At 44.6% G+C, this 18,488-nt stretch overlaps 1 protein-coding gene across 2 annotated transcripts in view; it reads right to left on the reverse strand.

The window, feature by feature from the left end:
• Positions 1 to 18,480, reverse strand: part of LOC308486832 (uncharacterized protein) — a 29,397-nt gene extending 10,917 nt beyond the window's left edge. Inside the window, exons 1-14 of one of the 2 annotated variants that reach the window (XM_081024019.1) lie at positions 17,979 to 18,480; positions 16,641 to 16,785; positions 14,728 to 14,929; positions 13,539 to 13,678; positions 11,825 to 11,939; positions 9,078 to 9,252; positions 8,578 to 8,689; positions 7,170 to 7,276; positions 5,804 to 5,930; positions 4,733 to 4,853; positions 4,116 to 4,201; positions 3,739 to 3,869; positions 2,136 to 2,195; positions 15 to 81 (exon numbers count right to left, since the gene is read on the reverse strand). In XM_081024019.1, the coding sequence (XP_080880145.1) occupies positions 15 to 81; positions 2,136 to 2,195; positions 3,739 to 3,869; positions 4,116 to 4,201; positions 4,733 to 4,853; positions 5,804 to 5,930; positions 7,170 to 7,276; positions 8,578 to 8,689; positions 9,078 to 9,252; positions 11,825 to 11,939; positions 13,539 to 13,623 (1,186 nt within the window). In that variant the 5' untranslated portion in view covers positions 13,624 to 13,678; positions 14,728 to 14,929; positions 16,641 to 16,785; positions 17,979 to 18,480. Of the gene's footprint in view, positions 1 to 14; positions 82 to 2,135; positions 2,196 to 3,738; positions 3,870 to 4,115; positions 4,202 to 4,732; positions 4,854 to 5,803; positions 5,931 to 7,169; positions 7,277 to 8,577; positions 8,690 to 9,077; positions 9,253 to 11,824; positions 11,940 to 13,538; positions 13,679 to 14,727; positions 14,930 to 16,640; positions 16,786 to 17,978 lie in introns of those variants that run through there. The other variant, XM_081024020.1, reaches the window with a different exon arrangement.
• Positions 18,481 to 18,488: the final 8 nt, after the last annotated feature.

Here is an 18,488-nt window from a genome sequence, read left to right on the forward strand (position 1 = left end):
TTAGAATGAATTACCTGCTAGATTTCTCCCCACACCACCAAACGACTGTCTCACTATTGATGGATTTGTCTGTCCTCCACCCTGCAAATGCAGAGAAATCAACAGAACAGGGCAAAAATTAGATATGCCTTGATTTTCCCAGATGGTACCGTAATGCTACTGCTGTCAACACTGGCTCCAGTTAAACCCAAGTTCTCTGGAGACTATTCCACTTTATGTGATCTCATGGGACTGGAACACAGGAAGCTGCCAAGTTTAGACTATTGATCCATCTAGTTAGCATTGTCTACTCTGACTGGCAGCACCTCTTAAGGATTTCAGGAAGGAGCTTTTTCCAGCCCGATAAGAAGACACTAGGGATTGAGCCTCAAAACTTCTGCATGCAAGGCAGGTGCTCTGACAATCACCTATGGTCAATCCCCATACAAAATGAGCTAGGCTACAGCCATTCCTTACACTAAACTTATTTCTGTCATCTGCTGAGGTTCCCATATTTCTTCTAGAAATGGAAAATCTATAAAATCCAATCATCCACTAGGCCAACATTCATCATGGTTTGTACTTTTCTTCTCTGTCTCCAAGGATTAAGAAGTGTTTTCTTAGTTAATTGTTAATTAAACAACCATCACACTCTTCCATTTCTGTCTTCATCCACTTGTCAGCTAATCAGAAAGGTGGCCAGACATTCTGGCTAGGGAACTCTGCTCACTTTTACCAAAGAGGTGTGTCACTTGGCATCAAATGTTCCACTAGATGTCATAAGGTGAACAACTCTATTTATCAGCTTTAAACCCTCTTCTTTTTCCGCACTCCGCAGAGTTTTCATCACTTATTATGGAACGTTTTTATTTCTCTTAGCTCATGGGTCCATGTGTACGATGATGACAACCATCATTTTTATCATAGCAACACCTGTGACCCATAAGAAGTGGCTGGGAGGCAAGTTGTACCACACCTAGGCACCACAAGGCAGTGTTAAGCTGCCGCTGCTGCTACCTGCCTATGGAAGAACGCTCCCTTCTTTCATCCTGTAGGGCGCTGGCATCTCTGGCAGCAGGAAACAAGTAGCTTACTCTCTGCACCACTGTGGTAAATTGCCCGACAAACTACTGCATTACAGTGACACTGCTACATGTGGCCAAAGGGTGGTATTGCAGCTTAGCACAAATCAGGTGGGAAAAAGGGACCAATAGGCTTTTGCCTGATCCTGTAAACCCTTTGCCTCTGAACCAGTTTCCCAGTCTAATCCAGCCTTCACCAATCTGGTGCCCTCCAGATGTTTTGGACTACAATTCCCATCAGTCCTCACCAACATGGCCATGTAGTCCAAAACAACTGGAGGGCACCAGATTGGTGAAGGTTAGTCAAAGCAACGTGTCACTCAAGTACATATTCCCAAACACCAACTTGTTAGGCATGTGTTCCAAAACTGCTGGTTTTACTTATATTTCAATAAATCTTAGATCTACCTGTTTCTAAAGTTATATTTTAATGGTATGCTTCTTATGGATATTTCATATTGTTTTATGTAAACCACTTAGAGGTTTTTGTTGATTAGGTGGGTTATAAATCTTGTTAAATAAATGAATTAATGAGCTGTTCACGTGGGGCAGACAGACATACCTGGGAAAAGTAGTGAGCTAGGGCTTTTCTATTGCACCCTGAAGACTGCTTCCCCCCACCTTCATTTCTCTGATGACACAAATTCAGCCTTCACATCAACATCATCAACATCTGTATAAATCAGGCATAGGCAAACTTGGCCCTCCAGATTTTTTGGGACTACAACTCCCATCATCCCTAGCTAACAGGACCAGTGGTCAGGGATGATGGGAATTGTAGTCTCAAAACATCTGGAGGGCTGAGTTTGCCTATGCCTGGTATAAATCCTCAGACGGCCCATTTCTATCTGCCAGATCAGCCCATTTCTAACCACCTATACACCTGTTTGCTTGCCTAACACCTTTTAGGCTTGGTTACCTGCCTGGGTAGTACCTGCTTGCCTCCAGACTGCCAGCCCTTATACCTCCTAATAGTCTGGAAAGGTGACATGTGAGCTCCTTGCATCCGATGAGCTTTACAGCAACAGGTTAGGATAAGGAAAATGCAGCTTAAATATTGCTAGGTGCAATTACCACTATTGTTGCATCTCTTGCCTTGGCTATGAAATCGACGTTGATGCCACCAATGACCACCTGAAAGGAAAGCAAGAGGTGGGTGGGTCAGAGGGAGGGAGAAGCCATAAGTAGAGGTCTCTTCCAGAGCCCTTCTTTCAGGACATGCCCACAAAGCCAAGGCTGAGGAACCTGCAGCTGTCCGGACATCATTGAACACCAGTTTCCATCAACTCTGACCTTTAACCATGAGGATTGGTTCTTAGGGGTGTTGGGGTCTAACACCTTCTGGAGGGCCACAGTCTCCCCAGTCCTGCTCAAAGCAGAAGACAACCACAGTTTTTGCAGTGCCACCGAGGCAGTAGAAACAAAGGAGGGTTATTGAGTCCTTGGTGGGCTAATAATGATCAACACTTGGCTTGGTGGATCAGAAGTTGCGCAGGAGCTGATCTAGATATGCCCCTCATATTAATGAAAGCTTGGTGTGCAGTTATCAGACAAGAGAAGGAGGAGACATGTTTCAAGCAGATGCTTGAAAGTAGTAAATTCACAGCAAGGACAGACAATGTGGTGGCATCTGTTGTATATATTGTGGACTACAACTTCCATCAGCCTCAGACAACATGACCAACGGTAAAGGTTGGTGGGAGTTGTAGTCCATAACATGGGGGCACCTTGTTATCTATATGTGCCTCACATTATGTTGCATTTTAAAAGTCTTCCATAGGCCACCTTGAGAGGGTTCCCTGAAAGGCAGTGGGAGCAAATAAATCAACTTTGTCCGCAGAAAAATGGCCAGTGCATTTCAACCAAAAGGTTTTCCTTAGGAGCAGTAAAACAAAGTACGTATTGAAAAAAGTAAATAAATGCAAAGCCCTAATACAAATTGTAAATAAACAACCTCCAGAGAGAAAGTAGAAAATGATTGTCAAATTGCATTTTTAAAAACTCCCCCTGTCCAACATTCAATGCAACATCAGACAGCTGATAAACAACTCAGCATGTTTGCTGGAGGTTATTTTTGAGTATCCATTTTAAAAAGGATGTGTTAGTTTGTGTTAGTGCCCCTGTGGATGGCCTGTGGTTGAAAATGCATTAGGCATTCCTAAAAGTTACTGCTTTTAAAAGCACTTCCTTGAGGCATGCCTCTTTGCTCTTCTTGTTCGATGACTGCAACATTTGCATTTCCAAGCAAGCATCATTGTGACAAAAGAGACATTCTGTTTTCATACACGATTGGTGTACATACATCATAAACTGGCATCAGCGAGGAGTTTGACTAGATGACTTTTAAGATCTTGTCATTTCAGCTCCACATTTGTGACTTTTTGTGTTGTTTTACCTACACTGAGATTATCTCCATTTGAGAAAAAATATTTTGCAGGGAAGCACTGCTAGTCTTAGAGAAGGCAAAAGTGGTGGCTGACCTAAAGACCCTCATTTAACATAGTCTAACCACCAGGTAAGCCTTGTGCAAAGAAATCCGGATGAATGCTCAATCATCACATTGCCTGGAGGAGCCTGAGGCCAAGACCGCAAGGTTAAGGCGATGTGGAAATGAGCTGTAGCAGCCAAGCTGTTTCTTTCTGAGAGAGTGGCAACCCTTACGGAGCAGGCCACTCACCGGTTTTGGTACAGGAGATACATTTTCATTTTGAGCCATGTCGTCTCCCCAGCCCTGGGCTCTTTGAATCTTGTTCAGGGCCACAGCTATGCGGCTGCCCACCTTGGCGTTGTTCTTGATCAAGGCAATATCTGATATGGGGAAGGGTATGATGAAAGGAAAATAAAAGCAGAAGAACCCAAGAACTAAAAGAAAAGTAGGTGTAAGAAATTGGTGCAAAGATCCCCCTCTATTTTAATTTCCCAAAATGCTGCCAATGTAATGTTGCTCTGGGGCAGTGTAAGATTCCCAGAAAGTATGGAGAACATGGGGGGGAAATTATGTAATTGGATTTTGAGGAGGGGAAGTAAGAAGCGAGCATTTTCAGGAAAGGATACTGGATCTAAGTGACTCCCCACTAGATAACTTGTTTAGCTTCTGCAGCAAGAAGGGTGTAAGCTCCTTTCCTGTAATCCCTTTTTCCCTGCAAATGTAAGAAGAGCAATCTGGATGAGAACCAGTAATTTTATATTTGTATATGAGAAGAGCACAAATAAATCATCTTTATATCCATAAAAAGGGGAAAATGCATCAGGTAGCCCTATCTATGCTACAAACTTAATAAATATATGCATTGATTATCCAAGGTGAGCTCAGCTCAGGCTTTTAAGTGGAGGAACTTGACTGGAGAAAACCTGCCCCTAGAGGGCACCCACTGGCTGGAGCTTGGGTGTAAGAAGCCGCAGGGATCTGTGGACAACTGCCCGCCCCCCTCTGGCTGGTGCTCTAGCACAGTGTTTCCCAAGCTTGGGTCTCCAGCTGTTTTCGGACTACAATTCCCATCATCTCTGACCACTGGTCTTGCTAGCTAGGGATGATGGGAGTTGTAGTCCAAAAACAGTTGAAGACCCAAGGTTGGGAAACACTGCTCTAGCAGGGCTATGGAAGACAAACAAAACAAACCCAGAACATTTGTGTTATGAAAAGTTATGGGATTTCAGCAGCAGCAGCTTACCGAGCCTCTCTCAAAGCCTGCTGGATTGCTTCTTCAATAAGCTGTCCTGAAGCAGCTTGATCCTCAGGGCAGGGCACTGCAATCAGCACTCCACTGCCCAACTGCAAATTTAGGGACCTGGCTGAGGAAGAAAGGTCATTAACTGTGTTTCTCTGCTGAAACAGGTGGCAAAGGTGGCATCACAAATTTCATCGCTTATAGATGTATATGTCTGTGCTTGCAATTTGTTTCTTCATCCCAGTAGCCTCTGGTGTCAATTGCTTTGCACCCAACAAAGTTTAATGCAGCCGTCACTAATTTGGTGCCGTCCAGACGTTTTGGACTACAACTCCCATCAGCCCCAGTGAGTGCATAGATACGTGGGGGCAGCCATCCTTTTATTCTCTACAAGTTCCCTGGAAACAGGTGGCACGTTATGACATACAGTCACTTCCTGGACCATTCTGAAAAAGATTTTACCAGTGCAGCATCCTGCTACTTAGCAGCTCCAAGTCACAACAGAATGTTTTAAAAATAAATAATTATAGATAATAATTATTTCACTTACGTTACATTCCAATCCACGCGCAGAGCCAAGACAGTGAAACAGGCATATTCACTCTAAACAGCAGATTGAAACAAGGTGGCCACCCACCACTAACTTCAGTAGGTCCAGGCAGTGCTTTTTTTTCTAGAATAAGAGGTGCAGGAACCCCCACCTTTTTTGGACAGACAACCCTAAGTTGTTGAGCTTCTTTCAGCAGAAAAAAAGCCCTGGGTCCAGGGGGGGCTCTTGTCACGTGGGGTGTGAGATGTTGCCAGGGCTGCTGCGCCTTCCAAGCCTCAACACCAGCCCTGCTGTTAAGAACAGGATACTGAAAACAAGAGAAGATATCCAAGGATGGAAAGGGGCATGTGGGACAGATTTGTCCTGATCCCATGCGCATTTCTTCAAAAGTAAAGCCAACTACAATGGGCTTTGTTCCCCACTATGTGGGCAGTGAACTGCAGCCTCAGGGAAACTGAGAAACTCATTGGTTTGAACTCAAACACTCCATTCTCAAAAAGCGCATTGTTCCACAGGCAGCTCACCAATCAGCTGTGCAGCATCCTCCTCGTTCTGCACATGATATGGGGCCTGGAAGCCGCTCTGATGGCAGAAGAAGGCTGGGAACTCTCTGGAGTCTCCAAAGGTGGCCACACAGACACCTTGAGTCTCCTGCAGAGGTGAAGAGCGGGGGCAAAGTGAAAATACTGTATGTGATATGAAAGCAAAAGCCATCTTTCTGGGTTATGGACCAAATCACTTACCACTCTACAGAATCAAATGACATTTCCATGATCCCAGGTCAGACCATTGGTCCAGCTAGCTCTTCACTGTCTGCTGCAATGGGCAGGTGTCTTTCTTAGATTGACTAGCTGAGGGCCCTGCTGCCTGGAGATGTCAGGACTTAGGGACTTTTGCACCCATGACACAAGCTGTATCACTGAGGTACAGCCCCTCCCCAAACAGGAAACCCTTACCACTCTCACACAAAAGGATAAAATACATGCCCTTTCCTCCAGCTCCATGGACTTGATAGAATCCGATCTCATGAACTAGATGCAAATCTCTTTCTTGTTTTGTCTTTGAACTGTGTCTACAACCTCAAAATATATACATTTTAATTGCTATAATCTCTATAATGCATGTGGGCTGCCTGTGGCTCATGGAAGTATTCATTGCAGCCCACTGTGAGTGCACAAGCCGCCCAACTACTTTTAAAATAAATTAGGTGAGAAAGTTTCTGTGTTAGGAACTTAGGCCGGTTTCAAATCAATTTGATTAATACTTTGCTTGCATAGAAACATTCATAAAAACAGATAATTTGCCTCCTTCACCTCCACTACGCTCAAAAGAGGGATAGGCATATCTGTCAGTTTCAATTTCTCCTTTTCCCAATGTTAAGATCAGTTTTCCACATAAGTTTGCACTTTTTAAAGTTCTCATAAAAGTTACTAAGCATTTTAGTGCAAATTACATTCACATGCAATTTTGCCTAATATAGAATTTTTTGCAAAGCAATGTTCCCTAACATTTTTGTAGGTTATTTTCACTAGCATATGCATACTTTGCCCCAGTATATGCTTATTTGTACACAATACTTGGCCAGAGAACTGCATTGCAAAATTCGGAGAAGTGAAAATTCTGAAAGCTGGCTGTGTTTTGGTTTGCACATCGCTTTGGAAAGTATAAATTACAGAGGTTTGCCTTTAAATGTGAACTTTATCAAATTCTCCACTATCCCTACTTCAGAATATCAGAGTTCTGAGCAGGACAGCCATGACAGTACAACTATCCATTGAAATATGGGAGTAAATTCTACGTGAAGCTGGAACGACAGAACTGAGAAAGGCCAGATTAACCAGCCTCCTGTCTCTTGTTCCTTCCCTCTGCACTGCATTTGTGGCTCCTTACCAGATATTCCAATGTCCTGCCAATATCCAGTATAGACTTCACACCTGCCGAAATCACGGCAACTGGAGTACGGCCTAATTCTGTCAGGTCCGCACTCACATCCAAAGCTGAAAAGGATAGGGAGAAAAGACTGAAAAGACAGTTGCCCTGCCAAATTTCATAGCCACCAAAATGGGCAAACTGGTAGGGTGGGAACCATCATAATTCTGTATTAAAGTAACATATGAAGTTGACTTATAATGAGTCAGACCATTGGCTCATCTTGCCACTACCATCCACTCTAATTGGCTGTGGCTTTCTACGGTCTGAGGGTCAAACAAGATGCAACTTCAGCAGAAGAATCCAAGAGTGGTGCATTCCATGTTGCCACCAGAGGTGAAACAGGAAAGTGCCACCCTGCCCTTTCGCTGCCACTGTCCCTGCTGAAGCCTCCCTTACCTGGGTTGTTTGGCAGCATCCACAAAATGGCAGTGGCGAGATCTCATGGACCAAATGAGAATTCAAGAGATTTTGTGGTATTTCGGTGAGATCTCGGCACTGCTGCTTCTCCATCGGTGGCAGAGGGGGTGGGGTGGGGTGGGCAGCATGCCTGCAGAGGCACTGCCTCGTGGGCTTCTGCTGCCTGAGGTGGCTGCCTCAGCCCACCTCATGAGTTGGCTGGCCCTGGATTAATCCTATACATGGCTACTCCAAAATAAGTCATGTTGGTTTCAGTGAAGTGTACCCACTGCTTTTTTCTGGGGGGGACGCAGGGGTACACACACCCTTAAACATTTTGTGAATCTTTGTACTTTTGTCCATTTACTGTATTTATTTTTCCCAGTCTGAACTATAAAATGGTGATTTTCTTGAGTCAAAATGAGAGTACCCCTAAACATTTTTTATGGAAAAAAAACACTGAGTGTACCCCATGGCAAGTGTGTATAGGATTGTAGCGCTAAACGAGTGAATGCGTTTAACTCGATGTGTTTCTAAGTAGCAACTGCAAGGTGTGTGGGATGGATCAGTTTTGAGACTGTGCTGTATATGAATTGGGGAGGGTGTCCTGGTTCTCACCTCTAGAACAGAGAGGAAGCAGGGTAGGGAGGGAAGAATGTGGAGAAATGCCATTAACTCGGATGTAGCCCGTGTGGTGCCCTGCAGATGCTGCTGGACTATAACTCCCATCATCCTTGTAGGCTGAGCTTATGGGAATTAGCATGCAAAAGTATCTGAAAGGCCCCAAGTTTTCCATTCCTAGAGGAGATCCATAAAATGGTAGGTGGTCATAAGCCTAGAATTCTCTCTCTCTCTCTCTCTCTCTCACACACACACACACACACACACAGCATTTAGCATTTAACATCTGGTTATAAAATTAAAACAGCATTTGGAATTTAATTTCTAGTTAAAAAATTAATTCTCTTACTCTTCTCTCCTCCGCGGTGAACCCCTCCAATTCCTCCCGTCACAAATACAGGGATCTTTGCTTTGTGTGCCACAATCATGGTTCCAGCCACAGTTGTACCACCAGACAAGCCCTGTGTGGAACAGCCAGTCATAATCTAGATTGCACAAGACCCTCAGCAAGGAGTGCTTAGATTCCAACCCTCTCACATCGTTCCACCACTGGGCAAAATACAGCAATGTAAGCCAACCTGGGTGGCTCAAAAAGGAGACTAGGCAACTTAATGGAGACAAGGCTATCCATGGCTACTGGTCATAAGAACTGTAAGCTACAGGGATTTGTGGAGTGGTTGTCTGAGTTAGGGGTAGGTGGCACTGCTTTGCTGTGGTTCCAGTCCTACTGATCCAGCAGGCTCTTCTCGTGTTCTTATGTTATGTTCAGAGATTAGGTGTGCTCTACAGAGATTTGAACCAGGGGAACATAAAAGAAAACACCCCCCCCCCGAGAATTCAATCCAATACCTGACTGAGAACGTAGGGAAGATCTCTCCGAGACACCTTTATTGCGTTTTTGCTCTTGGCCAAAGTCTCAAGCTGTTCATTCTGGAGGCCCACGTGGATGCGACCACTTAAAACACCGATAGTTGCTGGCACAGACCCATTTGCTCTTATTATTTCTTCTACCTCTCTGGCCATGCTGGTGCATTGCGAGCAACGCAAAAGAAAAAGAAGGCAAAATAAGTTGCCATGGTATTAAAAACTGTACTCCATCACCCAATCCCTCACCACACCCTCATTTATATTTCATTTCCTTCCCCTGTGGCTACATAATCTGATGCCTAACAAATCTTGGGTTAGTTTTAATGGCAATGAGGTTCTTGCATTATCAATTTATGGCCAGATTGTCAGCACAGGGATAAATCAGATATGGGGAACCCTTGGCCTTTCAGGTGTTGTTGGGAGTACAGTTTCCATCGCCTCTGACCATTCTGCAATGCTGACTGAGGCTGACGGGAGTTGGAGTCCAACAACATCTAGAGTGCCACAGGTTCCCCAATCCCTGCTCAAAAATGTAGGTGGCAATCTGGGATCCCCACTGTCTTAATAGCCCTGCCTTTAGTCAACATAAAACCTACCGTATTTTTCGCTCCATTGGACGCACCGGACCATAGGACGCACCGGATTATAGGAGGGGGAGAACAAGGAAAAAAATTTTTTTCTTGTTCTCCCCCTCTAAAACAAGGTGCGTTCAAGGTACATTCACCAGAGCTTGTGGGGCTGGCGGTGGGGGGAAGCGCTGCTTCCCCCCACCGCCAGCCTCAAAGATCCCTGAAGCCTTTGGAGCGCAGCACCCCGCTGCCCTGCAGAGGTTTGCGCGCAGCCGTCCCCAAGCTAGAGCAGCGAGACGGAGCCCTCCGTCTCGCTGTTCTGGCTTGGGAACAGCCTTGCTAGCTTCTGCAGGACAGCGGGGTGAAGGCACCCCGCTGCCCTGCAGAGGTTTGCGCGCAGCCGTCCCCAAGCTAGAGGAGCGAGACGGAGCCCTCCGTCTCGCTGTTCTGGCTTGGGAACAGCCTTGCTAGCTTCTGCAGGACAGTGGGGTGAAGGCACCCCGCTGCCCTGGAGAGGCTGTGCGCGCAGCCGTCCCCAAGCTAGAGGAGCGAGACAGAGCCCTCCGTCTCGCTGTTCTGGCTTGGGAACAGCCTTGCTAGCTTCTGCAGGACAGCGGGGTGAAGGCACCCCGCTGCCCTGGAGAGGCTGTGCGCGCAGCCGTCCCCAAGCTAGAGCAGCGAGACAGAGCCCTCCGTCTCGCTGTTCTGGCTTGGGAACAGCCTTGCTAGCTTCTGCAGGACAGCGGGGTGAAGGCACCCCGCTGCCCTGCAGAGGTTTGCGCGCAGCCGTCCCCAAGCTAGAGCAGCGAGACGGAGCGCTCCGCAGTGCTCCGTCTTCCTGTTCTGGCTTTGGGCTTAGCGGCGCAGCCTGCATTCGCTCTATAGGACGCACACACATTTCCCCTTAATTTTTGGAGGGGGAAATGTGCGTCCTATAGAACGAAAAATACGGTATTCTCCAGTATGTCAAGGTTATTGACCTGTGCTATTTTTCTAGAAAAAGAGGTGCCGGAACTCACCATGACCCCTCCCCTGTTCTCTTATAACGGCAATGGCGCCCACCTGAGAGGTGCCGGGACTGAGTTCTGGTGAGCTCCGGCTGAAAAATATGCCCTGGTTTTATCTATTCTGAATGGCAATCTGCATAGAGAGAAATCATTTGGTGTAGCCTTCCTCAGATTGTACACATTCCCTGATGCGCTGCTTTTCTAATCGCAACGAACTTCAAGCATGCAATTTCCTCACTTGCAATCTGCAGTGGTACCTTAACCCTAAAGAGGCTGTGCCATCTGTTCATTTGCTGTGCAAAGACTGCCCTAGATAGGCTTCTCAAGCTTCACTACCATCAAAAATGTATGGTTATAGGAATATGAAGCAGGCTTAAGTGGGTGCTACCCTGCATGTATATGTTTATTACTTCGTGACTGCAGCTTCAGGCAATAGCTAGAACTTTTGAAGCAGCCATTGAAGGTCCAATGTAATTGACAGAGCTGTCATTTTTCCTGATGACCTCAGCATTGCTACAGGGTGGCCCAGGGGGCGGGGAGGGCTCTTGTGGTGGGTCCCATATTTTCTGCCACTTCCATTTTCTTAAAATTTCCCCCAAAAGCTACTCACCCAGTGGCTGGGTACAATGCAAAATGCATTACTGGTGAAGACCCCTGCCACTCAGCCACCACCTCAACTTCCCAGGGTTGTCTACATAAATTAGCATATGCAAATTCTACGTAGATTTGTGTCAGGGGCCTCTGCCCCAAGTCCTTTAAATACCTAGCAATGCCCCTGACCTGGTGACCCCAGAAATAGTCCTTTTCAATGAAGGCAGTTCATAAAGAACTTCCTGACAGTAAGAGCTGTTCGACAGTGGAATTTGCTGCCAAGGAGTGTGGTGGAGTCTCCTTCTTTGGAGGTCTTTAAGCAGAGGCTTGACAACCATATGTCAGGAGTGCTCTGATGGTGTTTCCTGCTTGGCAGGGGGTTGGACTCGATGGCCCTTGTGGTCTCTTCCAACTCTATGATTCTATGATTCTATGAGTTCAGTTTAGCTGCAGATCAACAAGCAATGAGATGTCAGGAAAGGTGTGTGCGTGTGTGCACCAGTCTCTGGCCTAGTCCAGCTTGCAGCTTTCGCTGTGCAAGAAAATTATAGTCTCTGCCTACCTCAGATTCTGGGGATACGGCATGCCGTGTGTAATGATAGTGCTCTCCAAGGCAACAACAGGCCTCCTGCTGTCCAGGGCCTCCCTCACCAAAGGATGGATGCAGAAGTCGCTGCCTATAAGAAAATATAAACACTGTCAATATCTAATGGAAAAGTGTTACAATCAGGGCAGGACTTTGGGGCAGGAGTCCAGGGCCTCAAAGAGCAGAAGGGCTCCAAACAAAGCAGGGCTTTGCTTGCATTTTGAAATGTAAGTGAAGTGACACACACGATCATTTAAAGAGGGAGCCCCTGTAAGGCCATTAAGGGTGCAATCCAAACTCTGGTGAACAGCAGCTGGGCTTAATGGAATGTGGGAACCACTGCCACATCTGTAGCCCCCACCGCTTGTGCCGTCCAAAACAGAAGGCAAGGTGGAGGAGGAGTGGAAAATTTTGTACTTTTACTACAGCTGCTCAAGGCTGCCATAGCAGAAAACTCTAGATTGGGACCATTGCTACAAATTGCCAATAGCTTGGGATCCAGTGGGTCCTTCGATAGCTGAGATCCAACCCCTGCCCTCCTCCCACTCCTGAAATGCCCCATGGGGGGGGACACGTGTACCAGCTACCACCTGTGGAAAACCTCAGTGGCAGCTGCTGCCAATGTGTTGTTTTTGTCAGGAGTTCAGCCTACACTTGAGTAGGACCCTGGCAGAGACACATGCCCGACTGGCATGTTCCCTCCCTCCTGGTCGATCGTTCGGGAGCTTCATAAGCTTTCTTCAGCCCAAACATCACAGCGACCAATGCCAACCGACACCAGCACACTTAGGGATCTACAAAGTCTTCACAGCTTTGTGTAACAGAGCTCAGCAACTCAGCATTTTGGCTAATCTACTTTATTTACATATAAACACACACAGAGCACTGCAACATGGTTCCCTCTCTCTCTAGCATCAGACACCACTTCCCACTCCGTGGAGTCAAAACATATACCCTCATCTGAAGAAGTGTATCTGAAGAAGTGTGCTTGCACACGAAAGCTTATACCAAGAACTAACTTAGTTGGTCTTTAAGGTGCTACAGGAAGGAATTAATCCTATGACTGCAATCATAGATCAGGAATTCTAACAGTTTTGTGCGGGTGCAGTTGGGGCTTCTGAGGCAGCAGAGCCACTCCACTGGCAGAGCCCAGCACAGCCAAACAGAGGGGGACAGAGGGACACGGTGGTCTCATCCAAACCCCCTCCAGTGCAGTAGATTTAAAAATACCTAACTATACAACTACTCATGATGTGTATTCTGAACTACAAAAAGCCTGGGTTTTGAAAGCAGATTTGTTGCATTAGGACAGTGGCAGACTTTGGGCTCTCAAATTCAAGCAGCACCCTGTGCAACACTAAAATTTGGCATATGCTTCCCCTTCTCGTGCTCCGTTCTGCAGCACTGTTGTGGTGCTCCCTGCAGTGCGGTGCTCCATGCGGCCAAACTAGTCGCGCTACCCTAACACTGCCTCTGAACTAGGGTGACAGAGAGCATCAATCCACTACAAATGCACAAATTAAATGCTCCGGTGTGCACTTGAATCCACCCTGCAAAATAATGGCAGTCTGAAGGAACCCTGACTGATAATGAGCTATCAGGTGATGTACATGTATGCATGAACCAGCCTTAATACCGCACACAAGGGTGGCATAAAAAAGAGAATGCAATCTCTTCAAGAAACACTCACTGTTCAAGTATCTTCTTATTTGGAGAACACGACAAGCCACAGAAGCCACACGGCCTCCTGAGGTAAAGGCAGGTTTCAAAATCATTCTTTGATTGAAGAGAAGGCCAATTCATGAAGACCAACGCTGTCAAAAAGTGGGTCTGAAAGGAGCAAAGTTTGTGTCTGTTCTCAGACTTTCATTGACTTGCAAGCCGGTCCCTTCCTTATCATTTATTTAGGCATTTATTTCGTTGTATCATCACATCATGCCCCTCAAAAGTGGCTTCGAATGTGTAGTCAAAGACCACAAATCAACCCATCAATTTATAAAACTGCATAATATTCATGATAAAAGAGAAACTAAGGGAGAATGGAAATGAAACAGAGAACCTCAGATTAAACCTCAAACTTCCTTTTTCCAAGTTTTCCAGCCCAAATGGAAGCTCACGGGAAGAGCATCTGCCTGGCATGCAGAAGGTCTCTGGTCCTACCCTCAGCATCTCATAGGAGGCCTGGGAGAGGTTCCTAGCTAGAATCCTCAAGAGCTGCTGCCAGTTAGTGGTCTGACAGAGTATAAGGCAGCTTCCTACATTTCTAACTATAATAGAATTACAAAAGACACAAGCTAAATATTCAGGTAACTAGTCCAGGACCAACCACACAATTTAGTGCTCTCGGCCTTGCATTACGGGATCACTATAATTAGAGTTCCTAGAACAATTTATCCAAAATTAGAGTGATTTCTCCATTCAAGTTAAGGACTGAGTTACATGGTGAGGTTTATACTGCTCAGCCTAGTTAGCTCAGCACCAAGTATACTATTTACGTATATCATTTTAAAGGCATACAAATTGTTGCTGGCATTGCACACAGGAAATTTTGTGTGCTAGCCACCCTGATGTGAAATACTAAAAACTAAATATCAACTAAGTTTACCTTTCAGGCAAATGCAGTTTGGTTTCACTATGAGTCCTTTTAAAAACTGTCTACACTTTGTTGAAACTAAGCAAGAGTCACCAATGTATTTTTAAAAATTATCTTACGCTACTCTCCTGAGCAAACCCTGCATTCTTCATGATAGGACCCTCATTTTTATTTCAGGTTTCACCCAGCTGCACCTCTGATTCTTCCCACCCTCTTAGCAATCTGGTATTTAATTAGCATTGGCCTTTGACAGCAGAAGAAGGTGGCAATGTGTCTGGTTCCTTACCTCTACGAGCGCTCCTTGTTTCCACCATATGCTGGCTAAACTTTCCATATGACCAGCGTTGCAAGAAGATGAGCCTGTTGGGAATTGCAACAGACTGATCTTGGCTCCAGCTGTCCTGCATTCCAGCCATGGACTCCACGCCAAGCAAGTCCATTTATCATTAACAGGATAAAGCAGCTGGCATTCTGGAACCACTCTCTGCCTTGGGGAAAGGGAAGGCTGTTGTCAAATTGGAGAAAACATCTGTGATCTCCATGACTTTTGGTGCTTTTCCATGCTCAGCACCGACAATTTCATGTATCTCTCTGGAGAAGTCAAAGCCAGTTTTGGATAATATTTCAGAGTTCCTATGGTGGTTTTAGGCAAGAGCACAAAACATGCAATACAGCAGGAAAATACTGGTTTTGCCATTTGCCACCCAAAATCAGGTAAATTTGACAAAAGGGGAGGGGGTGGAATCTGAGATTAACACAGGCTGCACTCTTTGAAACTGCCATAGCTATCAGCTGAACTAGCTCTGATTGAAATGAGCCCCTTTCCCCTAAACATTGCTCAGCTGCTGAGCTGTTATGCAATGTTTATGAACTCCTCAGTTTTGTTTCATGAAAAAACAAACAAACTGTGCATGCCTAAGTCTCAGGGACAGATGGGGCTGTGTTGTGTTCAAGGGTCGCAATTCAGAATAGGTAGAAAGCCGTGCCATCAAAGCACTGTTCAGTTGTTAGGCTGTGTGTACGTGTTAAATGGTGAGAGTAACCTTTGAATTAACTTTTGTATGCAAATAGTGTAGGTGTACTTATATGGATGTGAATGAATAAGTGTGACAGTGGGAGGAGTGGATTGACAGAAGCCATTTTACACACAATTCACATCAGCAAATGTTTGTAGGTCTCCAGTTATACTCTCCTGTTGTTATACTTCTCTTCGTAGCTGTGCAACTTTAAAAAGGTGGGGTACGTTTTAACATTAATCAGCCACGCTGGATTGCTGCCCTCCATTGTCAATACATTCTGTATTACAACAGAAAATTAAGACTCCAATGTTACAATAACAGTTCCTTGGATTGAACAAGGCTGCAGATTGCCCAGTTTTGATTGTGATAGAGCCTGATAAGTGAAATACTAACAAACGATGACAACACATGGAGGAGCCATGGAGTGAATGATGAATCTCCTCACACATTAAGCACACCTAAACATGTAAAGGGTTACTGAAATGAACATGTATTTGAAAACATATGTAAGGATCACTCACCTGTGGTTTTGTTGTTGTTGTTGTTGTTGTTATGCTGTTCCCCTCACTCATTACTGTGTTTCTTATACAGCAGGTCGGTGTGAGAAAGAGTAAGTGGGCACAAATATATTAAAAAATGGCAACATTCAGAAACCAGGGACAGAACATTGTGGTACCCCAGGACACTCTGCTGCTGAACTGAAAGTTGCCATTTTTCAACAAAGAGACTTCAAAGAAATTACTGACTTGTGATCATTACTGCTGCGAATCTTTTATTTATTAATTTTTGCAGCTTGGCTTAGTTATTAGTATGAATTATCTGTTTACAGTGGTACCTTGGGTTACATACGTTTCAGGTTACATACGCTTCAGGTTACAGACTCCGCTAACCCAGAAATATTACCTCGGGTTAAGAACTTTGCTTCAGGATGAGAACAGAAATCGTGCTCCGGCAGCGCGGCAGCAGCAGAAGTTCCCATTAGCTAAAGTGGTGCTTCAGGTTAAGAACAGTTTCAAGTTAAGAACGGACCTCTGGAACGAATTAAGTACTTAACCCGAGGTACCACTGTATTGATGTCTTTTTAGATCTTGGGATTTTTTTAATTAGTGATGTGCATTGCCTAGAGGCTTATACAGCTTATTAAAAGAAGAAAAATAAAACAGAAAAAGAAGATAAATACCACAAAAGGATCTTCTTTCTATTTTCAATGGAAATGGGGAAGAAAAGTTACATAAATATTTCTTGAGATTCTTCTTGGAAGCTGCCCACCAAACCATTGCAAGACACTAGAAAAATCTGGTGTCAACATGATGGAATAGTGCTACCTGCAAAAGTATTAAAAATAAAACAAAACAAATAAGGACCATTACATAATCCATGTTCTAAGAATGCATTAAAACAACTTGGTTTTGCCTTATTAAACATATAACATATAATGAAAATGCATTGTGTCCTCTAAACATTCATGGCCTCTAATGGGACAGTGCTTTAGGTTAATTTTCTATACTACCAGGAAACTTCTTTAATGAAAATAAAAGAACCGTTTTTACTGAAAATATGACCAAACAATGTACTGCTTACATAATCTTGACCTAGCTTTTGTTTTGTATCTGACCTCTTACTGTAAATAAATTTGCTATAGTGGTGGTGTATATTTTATGTTTGAAAACAAAAAAGTAAAATTATATTTTTAAAATTTTTTAAAAAAGCAAGCAAGAATTTTACTAAGAAGTTTGAGTCTATCAATTTGGCATTAAATGTGAAAATGCTTTCTTCTCCCACTATAGATGTTCAGTTGTATAGTAAAGCTAGGTTGGTTGTTTAATCTTCCATTATCACTGATGTGAATGGTGATTGTGCGTTATTCTGTGCACATTAAAACTTTACACAGAAAGACTCTGTTCCCCCAAACCTTCTCTATATACTTGCATGTAAATCAGCTTTTAACCCTGTTAACATATAATATCTCTGGTGAGAGTCCTGCATTGGTTGCTGATTCGCTACCAGGCCAAGTTCTAGGCATTACTATAGTGAAGAAATGATGTGAAACTATGTAGCTTGCAATCTGAGCAAGGCCACAGGCGGACATGTGGAATGCCTAATGTTTATGCGACCTGATAGTTGCGAGAAGGATGGGAAGGGAGGCTGAAGATAAGCAGGAGGAGCTGCTCTCAAGGCCATGGAACAGAGTCTACTTCAAAGGAACCCTGATAGACTAGGAATGTAGCCGCTGATAAGTGTACATGAGCAATGTATGAAAACGGCAACAAAATGTAACGAAATAGCTTCAAGTTCTTTGTTTGAGGATACATTGCCAGGGCAATTCTTGCCTCCATCTTTCTTGGCCATCAGATCACCCTCCCAGGGTACTTTTGGATTTAGATTTGGTCTCTATTTGTATAGTCCCACTTGGATAACACACACTGTGTTAGGATGTGAGATTTCCCACACGACTATTACCGGTAGTATGCAAAGCCCTTAACAGTTTGGGACCAGATTACTTGCAATATCTTCTTACCCGCTGACTGCTTCAGTCTGAGGAAACCGCATTGTTACAGAATGCCACCTTTGTTCCACACTTTGGAACTCACCGTCTGTAGGTGTCAGGGAGGTGCTTTCACCGTACCATTTCGGGTACCTGCTCAAAACACCTACGTTTAGACAAGCGTATCCGGACAATGTCAACATGCATTGCAATCTGGTTTTCAGCTTAGCACTGATTTTTAAATTTCTTTTAATGTTTTATATAGCGGTTCCTAAGCTTTTCCCCGATAATTTATTGTTTTGTGTAAACCGCTTTGAGTTTTATTACAATCGAGCAAGCATACAAATCTGAAATAAATAAAAATAAATCAAGAAATGTATTGTGATAGTAACAATTGGAAGCTGAAGAGAACGCTTTAGGCCTCTAACTGAAGTGGGTTCTTATGATCGTCTTTAGGATACCACAAAAAGACTCGTCCATGTTCCCGGTGTGTATTTGGTCTTTGAGACCCCAAAGCTTCTCCCCCGTAACCGAGCGAACTCC

This window comes from Podarcis pityusensis (assembly GCF_964106645.2).
Source record: "Podarcis pityusensis genome assembly, chromosome: 10".
Taxonomy (NCBI): domain Eukaryota; kingdom Metazoa; phylum Chordata; class Lepidosauria; order Squamata; family Lacertidae; genus Podarcis; species Podarcis pityusensis.